This window comes from Aotus nancymaae, unplaced genomic scaffold, assembly GCF_030222135.1.
Source record: "Aotus nancymaae isolate 86718 unplaced genomic scaffold, 86718_ANA_hifiasm-v0.15.2.pri h1tg000015l_1, whole genome shotgun sequence".
Classification (NCBI taxonomy): domain Eukaryota; kingdom Metazoa; phylum Chordata; class Mammalia; order Primates; family Aotidae; genus Aotus; species Aotus nancymaae.
Window position 1 is genome coordinate 3,582,913 of NW_026988427.1, and position 24,779 is coordinate 3,607,691.

The 24,779-nt window shown below is 42.6% G+C and overlaps 1 protein-coding gene across 2 annotated transcripts in view; it reads right to left on the reverse strand.

Annotated features, from left to right (window-relative positions):
• UBTD2 (ubiquitin domain containing 2) overlaps positions 1-24,484 on the reverse strand; it is an 80,670-nt gene extending 56,186 nt beyond the window's left edge. The window contains exon 1 of one of the 2 annotated variants that reach the window (XM_012461139.3): positions 24,400-24,484. In XM_012461139.3, coding sequence (XP_012316562.1) covers positions 24,400-24,469 — 70 coding nt within the window. In that variant the 5' untranslated portion in view covers positions 24,470-24,484. Of the gene's footprint in view, positions 1-6,750; positions 7,175-24,399 lie in introns of those variants that run through there. The other variant, XM_064376558.1, reaches the window with a different exon arrangement.
• Positions 24,485-24,779: the final 295 nt, after the last annotated feature.

Genomic DNA, 24,779 nt, shown 5'->3' on the forward strand with positions numbered 1-24,779 from the left:
CATCAGTCTTCATTAAAGTCAAAGGGCCTTTTGAAGAATCAAGAAAATGTGGTTGGGAGCGGTGGCTGACACTTGTAATCCCAGCACTGTGGGAGGCCGAGGCAGGTGGATCACTTGAGTTTTGAGATCTCAGGAGTTTGAGATCAGCCTGGCCAACATGGTGAAACCCCATCTCTACTAAAAATACAAAAAATTAGCTGGGCATGGTGATGCACACCTGTAATCCCAGCTACTCAGGAGGCTAAGGCAGGAGAAGCACTTGAACTCGGGAGGCGGAGGTTGCAATGAGTCAGCATCTCACCACTGTACTCTAGCCTGAGCAACAGAGCAAGACTCCATCTAAAAAGAAAACACACACACACACAAAATCAAGAAAATGTGTATCGATTCTTTAAAAATAAAAATATACAATAAAATGTATCATTAACAACCAAGCATAGTGGCTCACACCTGTAATCCCAGCACTTCGGGATGTCAAGGTGGACGGACCACTTGAAGTCAGGAGTTGGAGGCCAGCCTGACCAACAAGGCGAAACCCCATCTCTACTAAAAATACAAAAAAATTACCCGGGCATGGTGGCACATGCCTGTAGTCCCAGTCACTTGGGAGGATGAAGCAGGAGAATTGCTTGAACCCAGGAGGCAGAGGCTGCAGTGAGTCAAGATCATACCACTGCCCTCCAGCCTGGGTGACAGAGCGAGACTCCATTTCAAAATAAAAAAAGTATCATTAACAATCACAGTTCTTTTCACATTTGTTAATTTATGAACCTTAAACAACTGAAAAGCTATTAATAACTTCAATAAGATACACTCACATACATTCAACTAGTTTTATTTGTTTTTTGAGACAGGGTCTTGCTCTGTTACCTAGGGTGAAGTGCAGTGGCATCATCTTGGTGGCTCACTGCAGCCACAACCTCCCTGGCTCAAGCAATCCTCCCACCTCACCCCCACAAGAAGCTGGGACTACAAATGCATGCCACCACACCCAGCTAATCTTTTTGGATTTTTTGTACAGACAGGGTTTCGCCATGTTGCCCAGTCTGGTCTTGAACTCCTGAGCTCAAGAATTCCGCTTACCTCAGCCTCCCAAAGTGCTAGAATTATAAGTGTGAGTCACAGCATCCAACCTCAATAGTATTTTATTATATACCCATTACTTATAAATCACTGTTGAGATACTTATATACAAGTTTAAGTATGTCATTAGGTGTATTCAGTGTACACTTGTGAAAATAAGAATTGGGAAGGAAGACCTTTTTTTTTTTTTGAGATGGAGTCTCGCTCTGTCACCAGGCTAGAGTGCAGTGATACAATCTCAGCTCACTGCAACCTCCGCCTCCCAGGTTCAAGTGATTCTCTTGCCTCAGCCTCCCAAGTAGCTGGGACTACAGGCGCACACCACCATGCCTAGCCAATTTTTGTATTTTTAGAAGAGACAGTTTCACCATGTTGTCCAGGCTGGTCTCGAAATCCTGACATTGTGATCTGCCCACCTTGGCCTCCCAAAGTGCTGGGCTTACAGGTGTGAGCTACCATGCCCAGCCAAGACTTTCATAAGTAAAAATAGGACAAAAATTGTAAAATATATCTGTATTACTAAACATCTCATAATATAAAGCATGTATTATAAAGGCATAAACATATGTTATAAAGTTTAAATTGTATGCTATATAAAGTTATATTTAAATAGTTGAGTAATAAATTCCCCCCAAGATACAATGCTCGTGTGTGAACATGTGTGTGTGTAATTTTGAGATGGAATCTTGCCATGTTGCCCAGGCTGGGCTGAAGCACTCCTCGCATCTCAGCTTCCAGAGTAGCTGAGACTACAGTGCGCAACAACACACCTGGCTCTAATTTTTATATAGTGAAATGTGATTTCGAATAAAAAGATAAAGGATGAATAGTTCTGACCCCTGAAGTGAAGTTAGTCTTAGTATTTTATTTACTTTTTTTGTTTTTGAAACAGCCTGTCACCCAGGCTGGAATGCAGTGGCTCCATCACGGCTTACTGCAGCCTCAACAAGAATTCTAAAAATCAGTACTAACGATAACTTGTCCTCAGATACTTCCCCTCCTCCTCCAGCATCCTCTAAAATGTCTGCTTAAAATAAAACAACCTGGTCTGGTGCAGTGGCTCACACTTGTAATCCCAGAACTTTGGGAGGCTGAGGCGGGTGGATCACGAGGTCAGGTGTTTTGAGACCAGCCTGGCCAATCTTGAGACCTCATCTCACTAAAAATACAAAAAAAATAGCTGGGCATGGTGGCGGGTGGCTGTAATTCCAACTACTCAAGAGGCTAAGGCAGGAAAATCACTTGAACCCTGCCTCAGCCTCAGGAGGCATAGGATGCAGTGAGCCAAGATTGCGCCACTGCACTCTAGCCTGGGCAACAGAGTGAGACTCCATCTCAAAAAATAAAAATAAAAAACAAAAAAAATAAAACAACCCAAGGGGCTGGGCACAGCGGCTCATGCTTGTAATCCCAGTACTTTAGGAGGCCAAGAGAAGAGGATCATGTGAGCCCAGGAATTGGAGACCAAATTAGCCAGGTATACTGGCATGTGCCTGTAGTCCCAGCCACTCAGGAGGCTGAGGTGAGAGGATGGCTTGAGCCCAGGAGGTCAAGGCTGCAGTGAGCTGTGGTTGTGCCACTGCATTCCAGCCTGGGAGACAGATGGAGACCCCGTCTCGAAAAACAAATGAAAATAAAACAAATTTTAAAAATTCAGAGAATTTTTAAAGGTTGTTGCAGTTACTTCCTATTTATACAGTACTCAGTATAGGCTGCACATGAAGCCTGAATTTCTGCTTCATTCAACATAAGCACAGATCAGCCCAAGGGCAACCTAATTCCACTGGGCTGAATAGGCTATACATGCAATTAACCCTCTGTTCACATCTAAAGCAAGTCAAGACACCACTAGGTTTGCTAAGGATGACAGAATAAAATACACAAACAGAAAATAAGTAGGGAGCTCTTAACAAGCAAATTAGATCACTGCCTTTCACCAGGCAAATAAGAATCTATCCAAGTTAATTACTATGAAGAGTCTCTCTAAAGATAATAGGCTTCTGTACAACTAAGGAACCAGTCAGTAATAAAATAATTCCACAAAAAAAGAAGTAATTAAAGCAAATAGTAAACTTTTCATTTTCTAAATGATAAAAGAGCCACAACCGTCTATTCATTATTTCACTTATTTACTCAAGCAGCAACTATCTACTGCAGATGTACTAGGCACTATATCAGATACCAGGGATATAGTAAAGAACAAATCAGACAAAGTCCTTGCCCTCACAGTGCTTACAGTATTCTGGGGAAGATGGGAAGTACGTAAGTAAACAAATTTCTAAAAGCAAATTTTTTAAAGCATGGGGGAGAGGCATACTAGTTTTAAGAACTGTCCATACATTGTTTTTTTGAGACAGAGTCTTGCTCTGTCACCCAGGCTGGAGTGTAATGGTGTGATCTTGGCTTACTGCAACCTCCGCCTCCCGGTTCAAGCAATTCTCCTGCCTTAGCCTCTGGAGTAGCTGGGATTATAGGCTTGTGCCACCATGTCCAGCTAATTTTTGTGTTTTTAGTAGAGATGGGGTTTCAACATGTTGGCCAGGCTGGTCTTGAACTCCTGACCTCGTGATCCTCCTGCCTCAGCCATCTAAAGTGCTGGGATTATAGGCGTAAGCCACCGTGTCTGGCCAGTACCACATATTGTTTAGATTCCAAGTAAAAGTAACAGCACAAAAGCCCTGAAATGGGAAGAAGCTGTGCATGAGCCACTTGATGTAAAGACTGCATCGGCATCCCACTTGTTTCATCTGAATCTAATCCATTCTCATAAGCAACAGTCAGATTTTTAAAAACACAGCAGAGCAGACACCAGACTTTACCTACCAGGTCCTTCTCAGCATGACATCTGATTCTGGTTCCTACTTCACAAGCCACAGACAAACTGTCAAACACATCCCATCCAACGGCCCCTTTTCCACGAAGTATTTCCTGTCTGAATTTTCTATAGTTAAACATAAAATAACTTGGCTCCAATAGTAGGCAGAGATGCAGTATTTTACGCCTGAGAGAGGAAGGAGAAAAGTAACGCCAGGTGAGAGATAGAGAGAGTAAGCCTAATAGTGCTATGTTGCATATTCAGCTTCGAACAGGCTAAGAGGTAAGGTTCACATCATAAATAAACAACTTCACTTACAGTACATTAAGCAGCCAAAAGTTGGCTGGCTGCAGTGGCTCATGCCCATGATCCCAACACTCTGGAGGCCCAGGCAGGGCAGATCACCCAAAGCCAGGACTTCAAGATCAACCTAGACAACAAAGCAAGACACCATCTATACAAAAAATTTAGAAATCAGCCAGATGCAGTGCTGTGTGCCTACCGTCCTAGTTACCCCAGAGGCTGACTGAGGCAGGAGGATTGCTTGACTGCCCAGGAGTTTAAGGTTCCAGTGAGCTTTGATCACACCACCAGCCTAGGTAACAGAGTAAGAGCCTCTCTTTTTTTAAAAAAAAAAAAAAGATTTCCCTAGGATCTTACCATAGATTTTTTAAAGTGGTTCCAAAGAACCCAAGAGAACGAAACACACACCTGCTTCAGAGATCCATAAACACAACTGAGATTACTCTGTAAAACATATTTTTGCTATTTTAAAGAACTATAATAAAAAGTTCCACAAATATTAAGTTTCTAACATGAAGACCATCATGAGACATGTTAGCTAATGCTACCGGGTCAAAATGATTGTAAAGAAATAGGAATGAAGCTTCTCTTGCCATCTTTATGCATATATGAAATTTAGGAAACTTCTTGCAAATGTGTTACTGATTGGGAAAACCACAGGTCTGCATGATGTCTTTTGTTAATACAGGCATGTATACATCCAGTCCCATAAAACTGTACAAGTGAGCACACTAACACAATACATGAATGTCTAGGTTCCACTAAATGTCACAGCAAGCTCAAATGCATCTGGCTCAGTATATGCTCTCATCAACATAAAGTAAATAAACAATACTCAGAGAAAATATAACAAGTTATAACACTACTTGACATAATATGTTTAACTTCTGAGTACAGCTGATGATATTGGTGATTCAAACTTAAAATCTCCTACATTACTTTATGAGACTCTAAATCATGTTTAAGAAAATTTCATGTATCAGGAATTTATTGATTCCATACCATCAAAACAAAATATAAAGAAATCAAATGCTAAGCCTACGTTCAATGACAGATAAATAGAGATCAACAGAAGACTCCATGTTAACGTCTGAATCTACTGATTTCATCTAACATACTTAAAAATGAAAACTGGCAAGTCAACTGACTTATTTAAGGTCATAAAGAAATGGAGGGTGAGTGGAACTAGCACTCAAGGGTTCTTCTGACTCCCAGATCTTTTCATTACACTATATGGTCCTATTTAACAAAGCTCCCGTTCTAGAACTAAGAAAGGCTTCTACTAGGAGAATATTATTTTCTCTCTAATGCCATTATAAAGTCAAAGATGTGTTCCACACAAATGATAATTGAGCCTAAAGCATTATGAGAGAACCAGTCTCTGCCCCAGGTCCAACGTAGCTTACATCCTGAGAAGATAAGTGATGTATAAAAATAGCCATGATAGAAGTTTTTTTTTTTTTCAAATAGGAGTGGGGAAGATAAGTACTATAAGAATAGTACTAAAGAAGTTCAGAAAATGGCAGGATTATTTCTGAGTAGAAAAATGAGAAAAAGCCTCAGAGTTGGTCAGTAATGAAAGATTATCCTAGTTGGAACACAGAAGAGGAGAAGTGGGAAGAGTGTGGATCTACTGTAGCCTGGAAAATAGTTACACCATCCTCTGTAGAATTAAATCTACCTAATTTCCAGGAAAAACACAGGGGCTACAGCATACATTAAATGACACAGGGCCACATTCAGACAAATCCAGATTGTGGTATATTCTATAAGACTCTTCAAAAAGTAAATGTTGGCCGGCACGGCAGCTCACGCTTGTAATCCCAGCATTCTGGGAGGCTGAGGCAGGTGGATCATTTGAGATCAAGAGTTCAAGACCAGCCTGGCCAACATTTTAAAACCCCATCTCCATCAAAAAACACAAAAAAATTAGCCAGCATGGTGGCATGCGCCTGTATTTCCCAGCTACTTGGGAGGCTGACACAAGAGAATTGCTTGAAACCGGGAGGCAGAGGTTGCAGTGAGCCAAGACTATGTCACTCTCCAGCCTGGGTGACAGAGTGAGACTACATCTCAAAACAAAAAAGAAAATGTCATAGGGAAGAAGAGGAAGAGTTCCAGATTTTAAAAGACTGTAGTGACAAACACAATGTCTAAATGCTGATAAGATCTGATTTTGAGGGAAAAAACCCAGGTATAAAAGACATTTTGGGGATAATTAAGGGATTTAGACTATGGACTAGCTCTCAGAGGACATGAAGATATAATAATCTTTCTTAGCAGTGATAATGATACTGATGTTACGTAGGACAGCTTTATTTTTAAGAGATTCATGAAGTATCATGATGTCTATACTCACACTTTCAAACAGGCGCAAAAAAATAAGAGATATACATCAAAAAAAGATATATAAAGAAAATTTGACAAAATATCATTTGTTTAATATAGGTGACAGGCGTTCAAGTATTTCTGTACTAAAGCCTTCCAACTTTTCAGTATGTTTGAAAATTGTCATTTAAAAAGTTTGGGTGGGGCAAGGTGGCTCATACCTGTAAATCGCAGCACTTTGGGAGGCTGAGGCGGGTGGATCATTTGAGGTTAGGAGTTGGATATCAGCTTAGCTGACAGGGTGAAACCCCATTTCTACTAAAAATAGAAAAATTAGCTGGGCAGTATTGGCATGCGCCTGTAATCCTAGCTCCTTGGGAGGCTGAGGCAGGAGAATCACTTGATCCTGGGAAGAAGAGGTTGTGGTAAGCCGAGATTGCACCACTGCACTCCAGTCTGGGCAACAAAGTGAGGCCCTGTCTCAAAAAAATAAAAAATAAATAATTTGAAAAAAGAATTAGATGTAACCTTGGTAAAGATGATCTAATCCAACCACTCCCTCTCAACAATGAAAGAAATTGAGTCAAACATAGTTACTGGAGGCCTCTTTTCATAACAAGATTAAAACCCAAGCAGGCAGAACGTGGTGGCTCATGCCTGTAATCCCAGCACTTTGGGAGTCCAGCGCAGGCGGATCACAAGGTCAGGCATTCAAGACCAGCCTGGCCAACATGGTGAAACCCCGTCTCTACTAAATATACAAAAATTAGCCAGATGTGGTAGTGGGCACCTGTAATCCCAGTTACTCGGGAGGCTGAGGCAGGAGAATCGACTGAATCCAGGAGGTGGAGGTTGTAGTGAGCCAAGATCACACCATTTCACTCCAGCCAGCCTGGGTGACGAGAGTGAACTCTGTCTCAAAAAAAAAAAAAAAAAAAAAAAAACTCCAAGCAGTCTGAAGAATCTCAGACCAAACTCTTTCCATATGCCAGAAAATTGGGACCTGCCGGGCGCGGTAGCTCACGCCTGTAATCCCAGCACTTTGGGAGGCCATGGCAGGTGGATCACAAGGTCAAGAGATCGAGACCGTCCTGGTCAACATGGTGAGACCCTGTCTCTACTAAAAATACAAAAAATTAGCTGGGCATGGTGGCGTGTGCCTGTAATCCCAGCTACTCAGGAGGCTGAGGCAGGAGAATTGCCTGAACCCAGGAGGCGGAGGTTGCGGTGAGCCGAGATCGCGCCATTGCACTCCAGCCTGGGTAAAAAGAGCGAAACTCCGTCTCAAAAAAAAAGAGAATTGGGACCTAAGAGACACAGACTGATTCTGTAACAAACATATATATGTGCATGTAAAAAAGGCTGAACACAGGCCAGGCGCAGTGACTCATGCCTGCAATCCCAGCATTTTGGGAGGCCAAAGTGGGCAGATCACTTGCGGTCAGGAGTTCGAGACCAGCCTGACCAACATGGAAAAAACCTGTCTCTACTAAAAATACAAAATTAGCCAGGTGTGGTGATGCATGCCTGTAATCTTAGCTACTCAGGAGGCTGAGGCAGAAGAATCGCTTGAACCCAGGAGGAGGTTGCGGTGAGTGATCATGCCATTGCACTCCAGCCTGGGTGACAAGACAAGAGTGACTCTATATCAAAAAAAAAAAAGTTAAACACATTTCTTTTTTTTTTTTTTTTTTGAGTCAGGGTCTTGCTCTGTCACCCAGGCTGGAGTGCATGATCACAGATCATTGCAGCCTTGAACTCATGAGCTCAAACAGATCCTCCCACCTCAGCCTCATGAGTAGCTGGGACTAGAAGCACAGCCACCACCAAGCCTGGCTAATTTTCTTTTTCAATTTAAATACATTTCTTATGCTTAATCTGTGATAATACGGATTGAGTAGCTCTTATTCAAAAGTTCTGAAACTAGAAGTATTTTGAATTTTAGATTTTTTCAGATTTGAATACTTGCAGCACACATACTAAGTAAGCATCCCTAATCTGAAGACCTGAAATCCTCTGGGCACTAGTTATGATGGCACTCAACAAGTTTTGGATTTTGGAGCATTTCAAATTCTGGATTAGGGGTGTCCAACCTCTAGCATTAAAACTGTAACAGAATAAAAATCTGGTAGACTATAATAACCTAGTACATCAGAATTTTACATAAAATAACCTTGCAAAATGCAACATTACATGGGAATTAGTCTGTTAGAAGCACAAAAACAAAAATTTTAAACCACTTAACTAATATCACCTATAATATTTTCTCACAACTTGGTCTACTGATTATGGCAATCATGCCTTCCCAAATCTAATAACATATCTTAATAACTTCACATTTCACCCATCTTCTCTACAAGCTTCTTGGCAATCCCCGCTAAATGTCATGTTTTTTCATATCTCGGTACAAGTAATTTCCTCTGCATACAGAATGCCCTTCTCTGCCTTTTCTTCATCTAATCCTCTTTCAAGACCAACTTCTTATATATATCACTGTTTAGTCATGCTTTCTGACCCTGCTCCCCACTCCTCCTTGAACTTACATAATACAGTATTCATTGCTGTAGAGACTTTTTGAACTTTACCTAAGTTCTACTTGGATGTGTGATTCCTCCAGTAGACCATAAGGTACTTAATATCACAGATCAGGCCTTATTTATATCTCTAATTACAGCTAGCTTCAAGTGCTGGGCATTGGAATAATGAAGGCTATTTTTTTTTTTAACATTTCAGGAAGAAGCATCTTAACTCACTTAAGAAATAAAGTGGTTGCCTTAAGTTGAAGGCAGATTCGTAACTAAATGAACTGAACTATTTGTTACTACACCCCTTTGATAGTCTTATCACATAGCCCACAAGCATAGAAACTGTCTGAACCAATGCAAAGAAATAACCTGACCTTGCTTATACCTAAAAGCCCACTATAATAAATGCAAAAAAATAAAGGTTTTCCTTTGAGGGTACGAACTCAATCAGAAAAGCCTAAAAGTCATTAATTCATTACTCAGTCAAGTTTTGAGCAAATGTAAATATAATTATGACTCCACACTCAAGTGAAATTCATTTACAATGGCTTTCACATGTAAATATTTTATTTTTCTTAGATGTCTAACTTCAACAGAAATTCCATTTCAGAAAACAAAGCAATAACGGAAACTCCTAAGTTTCATTGCAAACATGCAAAAATATGGCATCACAACACCCAATGTACACTCAGCAGTATTTAACCTCTCAGCTCAATATATGGATATATTAAAAACCAAACTTGATTCTTGCTGACGGCACGTCAAAGTAGCTGATGCAAGACAAATACATGCTGATTGCTCTTGGCCAACACACAGGCATCTTTAAGTACATACGCATTAGTAAGGTTCTATCTTCCTTGAATCACCAGTGACTCAAGAAAAGCTTGCTGGCAGCCTAGTACTGCCAGATAAGCAGAAGCAGAAAGATGGGAGGGTTGAAGAGGGGCATGGGAAGAATCAGGTGCAGTGGCCCTTCAAATGACGATAACCAGTCAGGTGGTCTGCAGTAAGGAAAAATGAAAATCACTAAATCAGCAAATTGATCATGTCCAATTAATTTGATCATGTTGCTTAAACTAAATCAACCTGATGTATTCCTGCAACAGGATAAGAATGTGTTTTGGTCAAAAGCCACAAGAGATAGAATTAATTCATCTATGTAAAGGCAAAAAATTGTTATTACTAGTGATTTAATACTCAATAATCATTCTCATTAGAGGACTCACCTGGGTAAAGTACTACTAACAAGGTACTGCCAAAGCTTTGCATATACAGTAAGAAAAACAGGCAGATTTAAAAATAAAATCCATCTATTAAAATCTGTCCAAAGAGGGGGCATTATAGACTAGGGCTATCAAAAGTCAGAAGAATAACAATTGCTATGATGTCTAACGGATTAAAGCTTCTGTACATAAGATACAGCACTAATGGCCAGGTGCGGTGGCACACGCCTGTAATCCCAGCACTTTGGGAGGCTGAGGCAGGTGGATTGCTTGAGGTCAGGAGTTTGAGACCAGCCTGGCCAACATGGTGAAACCCCATCTCTTAAAAAAAGAAAAAAAAAAAAAAAAACCAAAAAAAAAACAACAAAAAAAACCATACAGCACTAATAACTAATTCCTAAATAAATTTAGAGATGAAAAAAATCCTCACTTAATGTCCACTGCAAAATTCTTTAAAAATGCCTTCCAACATAAATTCCAATCTTTTATTTGATAGAAAACTTAAAATGGAGTGGGACTAGCCCAATGGAATGCAGATGATCAAGAAGCAGCTACAATGGCCCATGTCAGTTTTTAATGTAAACTCTACTGCTAAAACTTTTCCCTAAGAGGACTCAGCTCTCCCCATATCCAATATTTTCTGACTGTAGCTTCCTTGACCTATATATTAAGTTCTCATACCTGCCAGACCTGCCTATCCAGATTACCACTGTATTTCCAGCCTACATCTTCTTGCTGCCCATTTTCCTTTTGGTCCTCTCCCCACAGCTCCACTCCTCCTAGTAAAATTTGCCATCTTCTGCTTTGTATCAAGTAAATGCCTACTAAAAGTCTCTTGCCAAAGAGGTATGAAATTTTAGGCACCTCTCTCATAAAGCCCCGGAAGTCACTAATCCAGAAAATATGAAGGATTTTTACTTCCACTGTCACACTTGGGATAAAAGTAGACTGAATCTTCAGTCCTCCTCATTCTCAATTTTGCTTTACTCTTGTTGTTGTTGTTGAGACAGAGTTTCACTCTGTTGCCAGGCTGGAGTGCCGTGGCGAGACCTCAGCTCACTCAACCTCTGCCTCCCAGGTTCCAGCGATTCTCCTGCCTCAGCCTCCCAAGCAGCTGGGACTATAGCTGCACCCCACCACGCCCAACTAATTTTTGTAATTTTAGTAGAGACGGGGTTTCACCATGTTGGCCAGGATGGTCTCGATCTCTTGACCTTGTGATCCACCCGCCTCAGCCTCCCAAAGCACTGGGATTACAGACGTGAGACGTGAACCACTGCACTTGGCCACTGTACTCTTTACTATAGGCATAACCCAAAGATTAGAAGCATAAGAAAATTCAATAAACCAGTTAGATGATGTGTAGAATATAATGGACACTGAAAATACATAAGAAAGCAAGCTTGGCACGGTGGCTCACGCTTGTAATCCCGGCACTTTGGGAGGCCGAGGCAGGCTGATCACCTGAGGTCAGGAGTTCGAAACCAGCCTGACCAATATGATGAAACCCCGTCTCTGCTAAAAATACAAAAATTAGCCAGGCATGATGGCATGCGCCTGTAATCCCAGCTACTCTGGAGGCTGAGACAGGAGAATCACTTGAACAGGGGAGGCGAAGGTTGCAGTGAGCCAAGATCACGCCATTACACTACAGCCTCTGCAACAAGAGTGAAACTCCATGTCAAAAAAAAGAAAAAAAAAAGAAGAAAGAAGTACATACAACATTCTTGGTGAAGAAGAGTCTTACAGAGATTGTGTTTGTCCTGAACCACACCAACCCCAAAAGGGCTACTGGTATAGTCTGGGATTATATACCCAAGAAGTCTACCTTATTTTAGGATATGAGTAACAAACTATAGCTAGATTTTTTGCAAACACCATGTATTAGTCCGTTCTCATGCTACTATAAAGAACTGCCCACGACTAGGTAATTTATAAAGGAAAGAGGTTTAATTGACTCAGTTCTGCAGGGCTGGGGAGGTCTCAGGAAACTTACAATAATGGTGGAAGGGGCAGCAAACACGTCCTTCTTCACATGGCAGCAGGAAGAAGTGCCGAGCAAAAGGGGGAAAAGCCCCTTATAAAACCATCAGATCTTGTGAGAACTTACTCACTATCACAAGAACAGAATGGAGGTAACCGCCCCCATGATTTAATTACCTCCCACTGCGTCCCTCTCATGACATATGGGGATGATGGAAACTACAATTCAAGATGAGATTTGGCTGTGAACACAGCCAAACTATCATGCCACAGCTAGAACCAAGTTACTAAACCAAATTATTTTCTGAAACTACAAGAATGATCTGTTCTAAATACAACAAGATTAGTTTCACAAGCAGAGACCTGCTGTCCTGTTTCCCAATTCAACAAAATTCAGTATACGAAGTACCTACTTACTACATGTCAGGCCTCATTAGAGGTAATTTTCTTATTTCTTCATCCTTTATGAAACTCTCGACTCAATTCTTAGTATTTTCCTCCTTTCATTTACTTTTTTTTTTTTTTTTTTTTTTTTTTGAGACAGAGTTTCGCTTTTGTTACCCAGGCTGGAGTGCAATGGCGCGATCTCGGCTCACCGCAACCTCCACCTCCTGGGTTCAGGCAATTCTCCTGCCTCAGCCTCCTGAGTAGCTGGGATTACAAGCACGTGCCACCATGCCCAGCTAATTTTTTGTATTTTTAGTAGAGACGGGGTTTCACCATGTTGACCAGGATGGTCTCGATCTCTTGACCTCGTGATCCACCCACCTCGGCCTCCCAAAGTGCTGGGATTACAGGCATGAGCCACCATGCCTGGCCCCCTTTCATTTACTTATTAGCAGTCACTCACTTTTACACCTTCAGTCAACTTACCCCAGCTGATCCCAAAATCCACAATCATAAGCTGTAAGCATCTAGGAGTTCCATATCTAAATTTCTGTACCATACTAACTGGTGACTCTACTTAAACATTCTTCTGTCATCTATATCTTAACATATACTGAATGCTAAACCAGGGCATTCCCCAGACATCTTTCTTATTCCTTCAAACCTGCCAAGCTAACTTAATATTCCTGGTCACTCAGCTTCATTAACATGGTATTACTTTACTTCTCCTTTTCTCTTCTGTATCCCTACATCCAATAAATCACCAACTCATGCCATTTTTTTCCCTGATGGGTTCCTCATCCTAGTCTCTTCCTACTTTAGACAATCCTACACCAATGCATCTCAAACATTAATGTAAATAGGAAATCACTTGAGAATCTTGTGAAAATGCAGATTCTGTAGGTCTGAGGTGGGGTCTGAGGTTCTGAGTTTCTAATATGCTCCCTCCCAAGTGATGCCAATATTCCTGGTCCAGAGACACTTTGAGCATCAAAGTGTAGACTGTAAATTCCTTTGAGGGCAGAGATTTTTTTCCCTCTGTTGTAATCCCAGTAACTAGCACATAACTAGTGGTTCGAATGATATTTAGCAGTCAGTACACTCTCTTCATTAGATGATAACCTCTTCTCTTCAGGACTTCACAGTAACATCCTACTCAATACCTGTCCAGTTTCTCCATCATTTTCTCTCACACACTCTGCTTAAGCCAAAGCAGCTACTTTAACAACCACTACCCATGCATGTATTATTTACAACCACTTCCAAGCTTTGCTTCATAGTCATTCTTCCATCTGGTATGTTCTATCAGTCTATGAAGAACATATCTTTTCTTTTTTTTGAGACAGGGTCTTGCTCTGCCACCCAGTCTGGAGTGGAGTGGCACAGAAAACATGGCTCACTGCATCCTTGAACTCCTGAGCTCAAGCAATCCTCCCATCTCAGACTCCTGTGTAGTTGGGACCATAGGCACACACCACCATGCTTGGATAATCTTTTTTTTTTTTTGGTAGAGATGAGGGTCTCACTTTGTTACGCAGGCTGGTCTCAAACTCCTAGGATCAAGCCTCAACCTCCCAAAGTGCTAGGATTACAGGCATGAGCCATCACGCCCAACTAAAAACATGTCTTTAAAAAACTAGTTTATCCTGATCACTTTTTTTTAATTGGGATGATCCAGGTGAATATTCTGATCACTTTTAAATAGCTTCTCTGCTACCACTTTGTCTTCCTTTATTCCCTCAGCACTTGCACAGCTATGCTATGGTATTATCTGTTTATATAATGTTTTATAGTTGCTTCACATGTGCACATTATGCTTTCCTTAAAAGGGATTGTGACATGCTCAAGAAATAGCATCATGACTTCTCTTTTCCAGACCACAGTGACCAATAAAATGTTGAGCATATTGTGGTACTCAATGCTTGTTGACTGTAAAATACTCCCCCAGAAAGTGCAGCCATCATCTCTCAAGAAGATGGGCCAGGTACAGTGGCGCGCACTGGTAATCCCAGCACTTGGTGGCTCATGCCTGTAATCCCAGCACTTTGGGAAGCCAAGGCGGGTGAATAACAAGGTCAGGAGTTCAAGACGGGCCCGGCCAACATGCTGAAACCTCGTCTCTACTGAAAATATAAAAATTAGCTGGGTGTGGTGGCGCACACCTCTAACTCCAGCTACTCAGGTGGCTGAAGCAGGAGAATCACCTGAACCTGGGAGGCGGAGGTTGCGAAGGTTACAGTGAGCCGAGATTAAACCACTGCACTCCAGCCTGCGCAACATGGTGAGATTTCATCTCCAAAAAAAAAAAAAAGAAGATGAAAGCGGGGCATGGTAGCTCACGTCTGTAATCTAATACTTTGGGAGGCCAAGGCAGACAGACTGCTTGAGCTCAGGAGTTTGAGACCAGCCTGAACAACATGGTGAAACTCCATCTCTACAAAAAAATACAAAAAATTAGCCAAGTGTGGCAGCACAGGCCTATAGTCCTAGTTATTTGGGGGACTGAGATGGGAAGATCACTTGAACCTCAGAGGTCAAGGTTGAAGTGAGCTGTGATTGTGCCTCTGCACTCCAGCCTAGGTGACAAAGTAAGACCCTGCTCCCCAGCCCCCTGCAAAAAGATGAATTAGGGCCACAACCGCTCACCTTCTTCCCCACTTGCTCTCCCAGGCTCATCTTCCTGCCCACCCATTTTCCCCCATCTTCCCCCCAACTTCCGTCTTATGCTTGTCTGCCCCACTCCCTCTCCCCGCTCCATCTTCTATCACACCACATTCTTCTTCCCCACTCCCTCTCCCCTGCCTATCCACCTCTTCCCTTGTCTTCTTTCCCACCCCCTTCTCTCCCTACTATCTTCCCCACTCCCTCTCCCCTGCCCATCTTCCTGCCTGCTCATCTAAAAGAAAAGTTAAGAAAAAATAATTGTGGCATTTTCACACAGTGGAATAATACTTAGCAATAAAAAGAAACAATGAGGCATGTAACACAGATGACAGACCTTATGTTGAGTGACAGAAGCCAGGCACAAAGAGTACTCTAGGGTCAATTTCCATTAAGTTCAGGCAAGACTGAGCTGGGGTGGTAGATGTCCAAGCAGCAATTGCTGCCGAGCTGGGGCAGGAGGGGTGGGGCGAAGGAGAATGGACTGGGAAGTGGCACGGAGAGCTCCCAGATGAGGAAAGTTTCTCTACCTTGATTGAGGTGGTGGTTATATGGATGTATACATATCTTCTTAACTCACTAAACTGTACACTTAAAAATCTATCTTATATGTAAATTATATCCTAATATGCTTGATTTTTAAAAACATCATACAGGCCAAATAAAGCAGGTTTGTTGACTGGATGTGACTCATGTACTATCAGTTTACAAACTGAGTTAGAGAATCAACTGTGGTGAAGATCAGTCCCCCAATCCTTCTGACCCCATACATGTGGGCCAGTTGCACTATGTTCTCTTAGGACAAGTGCTTTCATCTTTAAGGTTCCTTATTGGGGTGCAGAGACAAAGAAAGGGAGGGAAGGAAAGAGGGAAGGAAGGGAAAGGGAAGAGAAGGGAGGGAGGGAAGGGAGAAGACAGAAAAAGGGAACAAATGGCTGGGCACAGTGGCTCACACCTGTAATCCCAGCACTTTGGGAGGCCGAGGCGGGTGAATCACTTGAGGTCAGGAGTTCGAGACCAGTCTGGCCAACATGGTGAAACCCTGTCTCTACTAAACATACAAAAATCAGCCAGGCATGGTGGTGCACACCTGTAATCCCAGCTACTTGGGAGGCTGAGGCAGGAAAATCACTTCAACTAGGGAGGCAGAGATTGCAGTGAGCCAAGATCATGCCACTGTATTCTAGCCTGGGTGACAGAGTAAGTCTCTGTCTCCAAAAAAAAAAAAGGGAACAGAAAGAAGATGAAGTATGTTTATGAATTACTTTTGTTAACTTTTTTCTTTTTAGCTATGCTGTTAACCTAACTGTCAACTTTCATCAGATCAGAGGAAATAAAACAATTTTTTACTCCTCGTTGAGAAAGCAAATGTTAGCTGTTAAGATTTGCGAATTATTGTCTATAGATCTATTCTGAATACATCAGTGAAAGGTTACTTTAAAACTGAAACTAAAGCACAAGCGAAAGAAGAAAAAATAGATAAACTGGACATCATTAAAATTACAACTTTAGGTGATGATGCACAGTGGCTCATATCTGTAATCCCAGCATTTTGGGAGGTCAAGGAGGGAGGATCACTTAAGTCTGGTCGTTTTGAGACCAGTCTTAACAACACAGAAAGACCCCGTCTCTATAAAATATTTAAAAACTAGCTGGCTGTGGTCCTGCATACCTGTGGTCTCAATTACTCAGGAGGCTGAACCAGGAGGCTTGGTTGAGCCCAGGAGGTTGAGGCTGCAGTAAGCCATGATCATGCCACTGCACTCGAGCATGGGTGACAAAGACTCTGCCTTAAAAAAAAAAAAAAATTACAAACTCTTGTACATGAAATACCACCACCAAGAGAATGAAAAGACAACTCACAGAATGGGAGAAAATATCTGCAAATTATGTATTTCATAAGAGTTCAATATCCAGAATTAAAAAAAAAAAAGCTAAACAACTCAAAAAAAAGGCAAAGGACATAAACAGACATTTCTCCAGGGAAGATATACAAATGGACATGAAAAGAGGAAAAGATGTTCAACATCACTACTCACCAGGAAAATGCAAATTGAAACTACAAGACAGTACTTCAGAATTGCTATAATTTTAAAAATGATTATAACAAGTGATGGTGAAAATATAGCAAAACTGGAACCATCACACATTTCTGGTAAGAATAAGTGGTAGAAAATAATCTGGTAGCTCCTCACAAAGGTAAACATAGAATTACTGTATGACCGATCAATTCCACTCCTATACAGCTGAAAGAACTGGAAACAGAGACTGAAAACAGATACCTGTACACCAAAGTTCAGAGCTGCATTATTCACACCAAAATGCAGAAGCAGCCCAAATGTCCATCAACAGATGAATGGATAAACGAAATGTGGTATATACATGGGCAGGAGTTCGAGATCAGCCTGGTCAATGTGGTGAAACCCTGTCTCTACTACAAATACAAAAAAAATCAGCCAGGCGTGGTGGTGCATGCCTGCAATCCCAGCTACTCAGCAGGCCAAGCCAGGAGAATCTCTTGAAATTGGGAGGCAGGGGTTGCAGTGGGCAAAGATCACACCGCTGCACTCTAGCCTGGGTGACAGAATGAGACTCCATCTTGGGGGAAAAAAAGTGGTATATACATACAATAGAAAATTATTTAGCCAAAAAAAAAAAAAAAAAATAGAGTACCAATACACGCTACAAGAAGATGAACCTGAGAGACATTATACAAATTAAATAAAACACAAACAAAAGGGCAAATATTATATGATTCTACTTATATGACCATGTAACATTGTGAATATAATCAATGCCACTGAATTATACATTCAAAATGGTTGAAATGGCAATTCTGTTATATGTTTTGCCACAATTTTATTTTTATTTATTTAGTTATTTAGTATTGCCCTGTTGCCCTGGTTGGAGTGCACTGGCACCATCTTGGCTCACTGCAACCTCAGCCTCCCGAGTTCAAGTGATTCTCCTGCCTCAGACTCCTGAGTAGCTGGGATTACAGGCACCTGCCACTATGCAGGGTTAATTTTTGTATTTTTAGTAGAGATGGAGTTTCTCCATGTTGGCCAGGCTGGTCTTGAACTCCTGACCTCAGGTGATCTGCCTGTCTTGGCCTTCCAATGTGCCGGAATTACAGGCATGAGCCACTGGACCAGGCCAATTTTGCCACAGTTAAAAAAAAATTATTAAACTAGGGAAAAACAGAAAACTGGTATTCTTTATAGCAGCCCTGGGTTTCAGCTCTGACTGCCAGTTATAAGCTATGTGATGTTGAGCAAGTTATTAAAGGTTGATGCAAAAGTAATTGCCATTTTTGCCATTAAAAGTAATGGCAAGGACCAAAATTATTTTTGCACTAACCTAGTAATTGTTCTGGGCTTCAATCTTTGTCTATGAAACAGAAATATTAACCACTTCACAGGGTTGTTGAAGACTAAATGAAAGAACTTAATCACTTAGGACAGGACCTGTTATATAATAAATACTGGATAAATGGTAGATGCTATTCAAAAACCATTGTTACTTACTGAGTAGGTGTCTGTAAGGCTGCTATAAATGGGTATCTGAAAGAACTCCATGATGTCCTCAAGACATTCTGGAATAGAGGCTAAAGAAATGAAATGTCCAGGCCAGGTGTAGTGGCTCACACCTATAATCTCAGCACTTTGGGAGGCCGAGGCGGGTGGATTACCTGGGGTGGGATTTCAAAACCAGCCTGACCAACATGGAGAAACCCCATCTCTACTAAAAACACAAATTAGCTGGGCACGGTGGCGCATGCCTGTAAGCCAAGCTACTCGGGAGGCTGAGGCAGGAGAATCACTTGAACATGGGAGGCGAAGGTTGTGGTAAGTTGAGATCGCTCCACTGCACTCCAGCCTGGGCAATAAGAGCAAAACTCCATCTCAAAAAAAAAAAAAAAGAGAAATAAATGAGTGTCCAGCATTCAGTTATCCTCTGTAAACCTGGAAACTTGTGACCACATGGTCAGTTCTCTTAGGATATCACTGAATGTACAAAATAAATGACACACTCAGAAAGTGAGAAGTTACTTTGTATATCACTATTACTTTCATTAAAGAGGTGAACAAAGACAAGCTTGTTGGTTGTCTTCAATTAATACAATTTTATTGGGTTTTCTGCCCACATACTTGTTTTTAAAAATCATGAAGGATTTGACTCCTTAGCAAATGCTATGGCAGAAGTCTTGTCCAGAGGTCCTAAGTGCCAACCCCAGCATCACAATGTCATTATAAATAAGGTGGAGAATCATACAGAATATGTCTAAAAATGTCAAAACAGGCCAGGCAAGGTATCTTACATGTGTAATGTCAGCACTTTGAGAGGCCAAGGTGGGTGGATCACTTGAGGTCAGGAGTTCAAGACCAGCCTGATCAACATGATAAAACTCCCTCTACTAAAAATATGAAATTAGCCGGGCATGGTGGTACGTGCCTGTAAACTCATCTACTTGGGAGGCTGAAGCAGGAGAATTGCTTGAACCCGGGAGGCAGAAGTTGCAGTGAGCTGAGATACTCTCCAGCCTGGGCAACAAGAGTGAAACTCTGTCTCAAAAAAAAAGTCAAAACAATGGGAAATTCTAGGAGCATGGAAGCTTAGAACTGTTAACTTACATAACTTCTATGACATACCTGCCTTGATTAAAAGCAAGCATTTAAAAAAAAAAAAAAAAAAAGCAGGCCTGGCACAGTGGCTCACATCTGTAATCCCAACACTTTGAGAAGCAGAGGTGAGTGGATCATTTAAAGGCCAGGAGTTCAAAAGACCAGCCTGGCCAAGATGGTGAAACCCCATCTCTACCAAAAATACAAAAAAATTAGCTGGGCGTGGTGGTGGGCACCTGTAATCCCAGCTCCTCTGGAGGCTGAGGTAGGAGAATTGCTTGAATCTGGGAGGCTGAGGCTACAGCGAGGGGAGATTAAGTCACTACACTCTAGCCTGGGTGACAGAACGAGACTCCATCTCAAAAAAAAAAAAGGTAGCCCAACTACTCAAGAGGACTGCTTGAGCCCAGGAGTTCAAGGCTGCAGTGATTTATGATCACGCCACAGTACTTCAGCCTGGGTGACAGAGCGAAACCCTGTCTCAATAACAAAATATAAAAATACTATTTCTTTTTTTTTTTTTTTTAAAAAAAAAAAAGCCTAAGTAGCTGAAACTCAAGAACTAAATTCTAGGCAAGGTATATGCCAGAGGAAAATACAACAAATAATTCCAAAACAATAGATAACACAAATCTTATAATGTGAATTAAGCTACTTCCATATTCTATAGTCTCTTACAAAAATTTCCCAAATTCCTTCAAAGAAGTAATACACCCAGTGAGGAAGCTTTTATTGATATACACATAATTACTTGCATACATAAGAAAGGAATTCAGAGGGAAAAAGGAAAGTATAGTATTTCAAATGGTAAAAAGTTTTTTTTAAGCTTTTTTTTTTTTTTTTAACACTAAGGCTGGCTGATATTTAGAAAGGGTCAAGCTATTCTAAAATGGTGATGTTTGCACAACACTGTGAATGTAATCATTTTGTTTATTTATGTATTTATTTATTTTTAAGAAAAAGACGGGGTTTCACCATGTTGGTCAGGCTGGTCTTGAACTCCTGACCTCAGATGATCCGCCCACCTTGGCCTCCAAAGTGCTTGGATTACAGGCATGAGCCACCACGCCCGGCCTATTTTGTTTATTTTTTTAAAGTCAGAGTCTCACTATGTTGTCTGGGCTGGTCTCCAACTCCTGGGCTCAAGCAATCCTCCTGCCTCAGCATCCCAAAGTGCTGGGATTACAGGAATGAGCCACCTCGCCTGGTTGGTGAACGTAATTAAATCTGTCACGAAAAGTTTAAATCTGTCCTAAGAAGCATGTGAAGACTCCGTGTTGATAAAACAATTTTCATAACCCAATACATTCAGATTAAAAAACATGGCAAAACTCATCTCTACTAAAATTTTTTTAAAAAATTAGCCAGGTGTAGTAGCATGAACCTTGTGTTCTCAGTTACTTGGGAGACTGAGGTAGGAGGATCACTTGTACCTGGGAGGTCAAGGCTGCAGTGAGCTGTGATTGGGCAACTGCACAGCCTGGGCAACAAAGCAAGAACCTGCCTCAAGAAATAAAACCTACGCCACCCCTTCCCCACACCTAAGTCACTACCACGGTATGTTTGAAAAGCTAGGGATGGCTGGGCGCGGTGGCTCACGCCTGTAATCCCAGCACTTTGGGAGTCCGAGGCGGGTGGATCACGAGGTCAAGAGATCGAGACCATCCTGGTCAACATGGTGAAACCCTGTCTCTACTAAAAATACAAAAAAATTAGCTGGGCACAGTGGTGCGTGCCTGTAATCCCAGCTACTCAGGAGGCTGAGGCAGAATTGCCTGAACCCAGAAGGCGGAGGTTGCGGTGAGCCGAGATCGCGCCATTGCACTCCAGCCTGGGTAACAAGAGCGAAACTCCGTCTCAACAACAACAACAACAACAAAAAAAAAATCTAGGGATAAGTGCCAACACCCTTAGGAAAAAGTCTTTCCCTTCCCAATAAAAATCTACTTAATAAGCGATAATTTTTTTTCACATGTTGACCTGTAACACACCTGAGCTAGTTTCATCAAACCACAATTAACTCTTAATTATCATCAAAATAATGGAGAATAAAAGCGTCCATAACCAAATTCCAGAAATAATCCTTTTAACCCAAGAGCCTCATCCCCAACCCCAGTTACATTAGGGCCCATGCTCCCTCTCCAGTAGAAAATAAGTTTGGCCAGCCAGGTGCGGTGGTTCTCACCTGTAAATCCCAGCACTTTGGGAGGCCGAGGCAGGCAGATCACGACGTCAAGAGATCGAGACCATCCCAGCCAACACGGTGAAACCCATCTCTACTAAAAATACAAAAATTAGGCCAGGTGTAGTGGCCCATGCCTGTAATCCCAGCACTTTGGGAGGCAAGATGGGCAGATCACGAGGTCAGAAGATCAAGACCATCCTGGCCAACAGGGTGAAACCCCATCTCTACAAAAAAATACAAAAAATTGGCTGGGCGTGGTGGCACAAGCCTGTAATCTCAGCTGCTCAGGAGGCTGAGGCAGAACTGCTTGAATCCAGGAGGTGGAGGTTACAGTTAGCCGAGATCATGCCACTGCACTCCAGCCTGGTGACAGAGTAAGACTCTGTCAAAAAAAAAAAAAAAAAAAATTAACTGGGTGTGGTGGTGCCCGCCTGTAGTCCCAGCTATTTGCCAGGCTGAGGCAGGAGAATCGCTTGAACCCAGGAGGCAGAGGCTGCAGTGAGCCACTGCACTCCAGCCTGGCAACAGAATGGAAAAAAAAGAGAAAGTTTGGTGGTTGATGTTCCTTTTCCTAAACTTTATGCATAGCCAGCTTATGGTCCAGTGAACTCAGTCCTCAAAGAAACTGATACTGTATCTATCTAACTGGATACCACTGGTAACAAATTACCCAAAGCTAAGATTTCAAGCTTTTTAAAGTCCATATTAATAATGCCTATCTGGTCATAAGCCACACTACCAAAAGGCTTAAATTAGTCCACATGCATTAGGGAGAAGAGCAAAATGCTTATGATAATATTAAAATGAGTGTGAAAAATTTAATTTAAACTAAACACTAGCTATAACAAATACTAATATACTTCAGAACCATTCATGATCACCACAATTAGAGGCAGATTCATTCTGATCCCCAATTTGACCTTAACCCAAGGCTGTTTTAAATCATGCCCTTTTGATCTTACTGCTTGTTGTAGCTGAGGATCTCAAAGTTCCAGTAATAATGCTACGACATGAAATACACTATAAAGTAGCATTTTTGTGGACTTTTTCAAAACAACTTTCACTGCGTTATTTACCCCGGATTTAGTCATACAGGATACCCACGGATTTTAATAAAGTAGCATGGCTAAAAATCATGTAATCCAGGAAATCCATCAGCCAAAAGTTAGGTGTACATGGTTTGTGAAGAGAGCTTAAGTGACAGGGCAAGCAACTGGTCTAAATGTTAGTATGCTAAGAAAAAGTTGTAAACCCTCCCATACCTAAACAATTAAAAAATTTACAAACATCCACATTTTAAGACAGCTAATATTAGGTCAAAATCAAACCAATACTGTCATCTTTGCCTAAAGGCTGTTTTCAACTAAAACATTCTACAGAATGGACTTAACCAAAGGTCACTTAAATAAAGGTAGAATTAATTTTATTATTATATTGCCATACTACAACTACTACTGATTGAATTAAAATACCTATCCTCAGCACACTTTTACTATAAAGTAGAAGTGCGTTCCAGTGTTAGAAAACTTTTAAAGTACTGATCGTACTGGGTAAGTCAGACTCCAACCGCATTTGTACTTTTATCCTACATATTTTCCTTCTACGTAAGACAGATCGGAATTTGACTAGCCCACTCCGACAGCACACCGGCCCAACACCCCCAAGCCGTAGCAAGAGGCCACGTTTTACCCGGGAAGACTGTTTCCCCTCCCCTCCTTAATACAATGCCTGCGGCCACTGGAGACTTCCCCAGCCAAGCTCCAGAAACTCGCAGGTTTAAATGGCCAAATTGGTATCAACCTGGGCAGCTGTCATCTGAAACTCAGGAAAGCTGAGACCAGACAACTCAACTGAACGAGGAAGGGTGCGGAGAGATGTGGCGGGGCCCATCGGAGGATGGGCTCCCTCCCCCCGCCATCAATTCGCTTTTCTGCAACCCCGGCGCCACCATCCTGTTCCTCAATAATTAAACGGGCTGGAGAGGGAGTGAGCTGGCCAGAAGGGCAGCTTCGGGTCCGACTTACCCGAGCCAAGCGGGGCGGTCGGCGAGGCCGAGGGCTACGTCCCCGACGCTCAGAGGACTTTTCTTCGGGGCTGGGGCGGGAAGGGGCGACCCCCGCGTCCGGCGGGGCAGCCGAAGGGGAGCGCGGGGAATGACGTGGAAGAGGGAATGACAAAGGGGCGCGGGGGCCCGGCGGCGCGGCCCGCGGAGGTTGGGACAGGTGGCCGGGCCTGGCCGGGAACAATGGGGGGCCGAGGCTGCCCCCTGGCGCTCACCTACCTCCGGTGCCCTCCGAGTTCTCGTTGAGGCTGCCCGAGGAGTCGTGCTGGGCGCCCACACACCCGCCCATGGGGGCGCCCGGCGCCTCGTCCGCCACCTCCGGACGCTCCTCCGGGCCCGCCGCCGCCGCCGCAGCCTCCTCCGGCGCCACCGCTGAGCTCCGGACAGGCGCACCGCTCCGCTCGCCCGCCGCGGCCCAGCCTCCGCCCCCCTCGCCGCTCCACCCACCGCCTTGGCTCTGCCCCTTCCTCCGCGCCCACTTCTACCTCAACCCCCGGGCCGCCCGCCCGGCAGGCCTGGCCTGCGCGCCGCCCTCGCCTTCGGATCGGCCCCGCCAGACCAGGGCTGGCCCATCCCGGGCTGGCCGCAGCGCCCGCCTC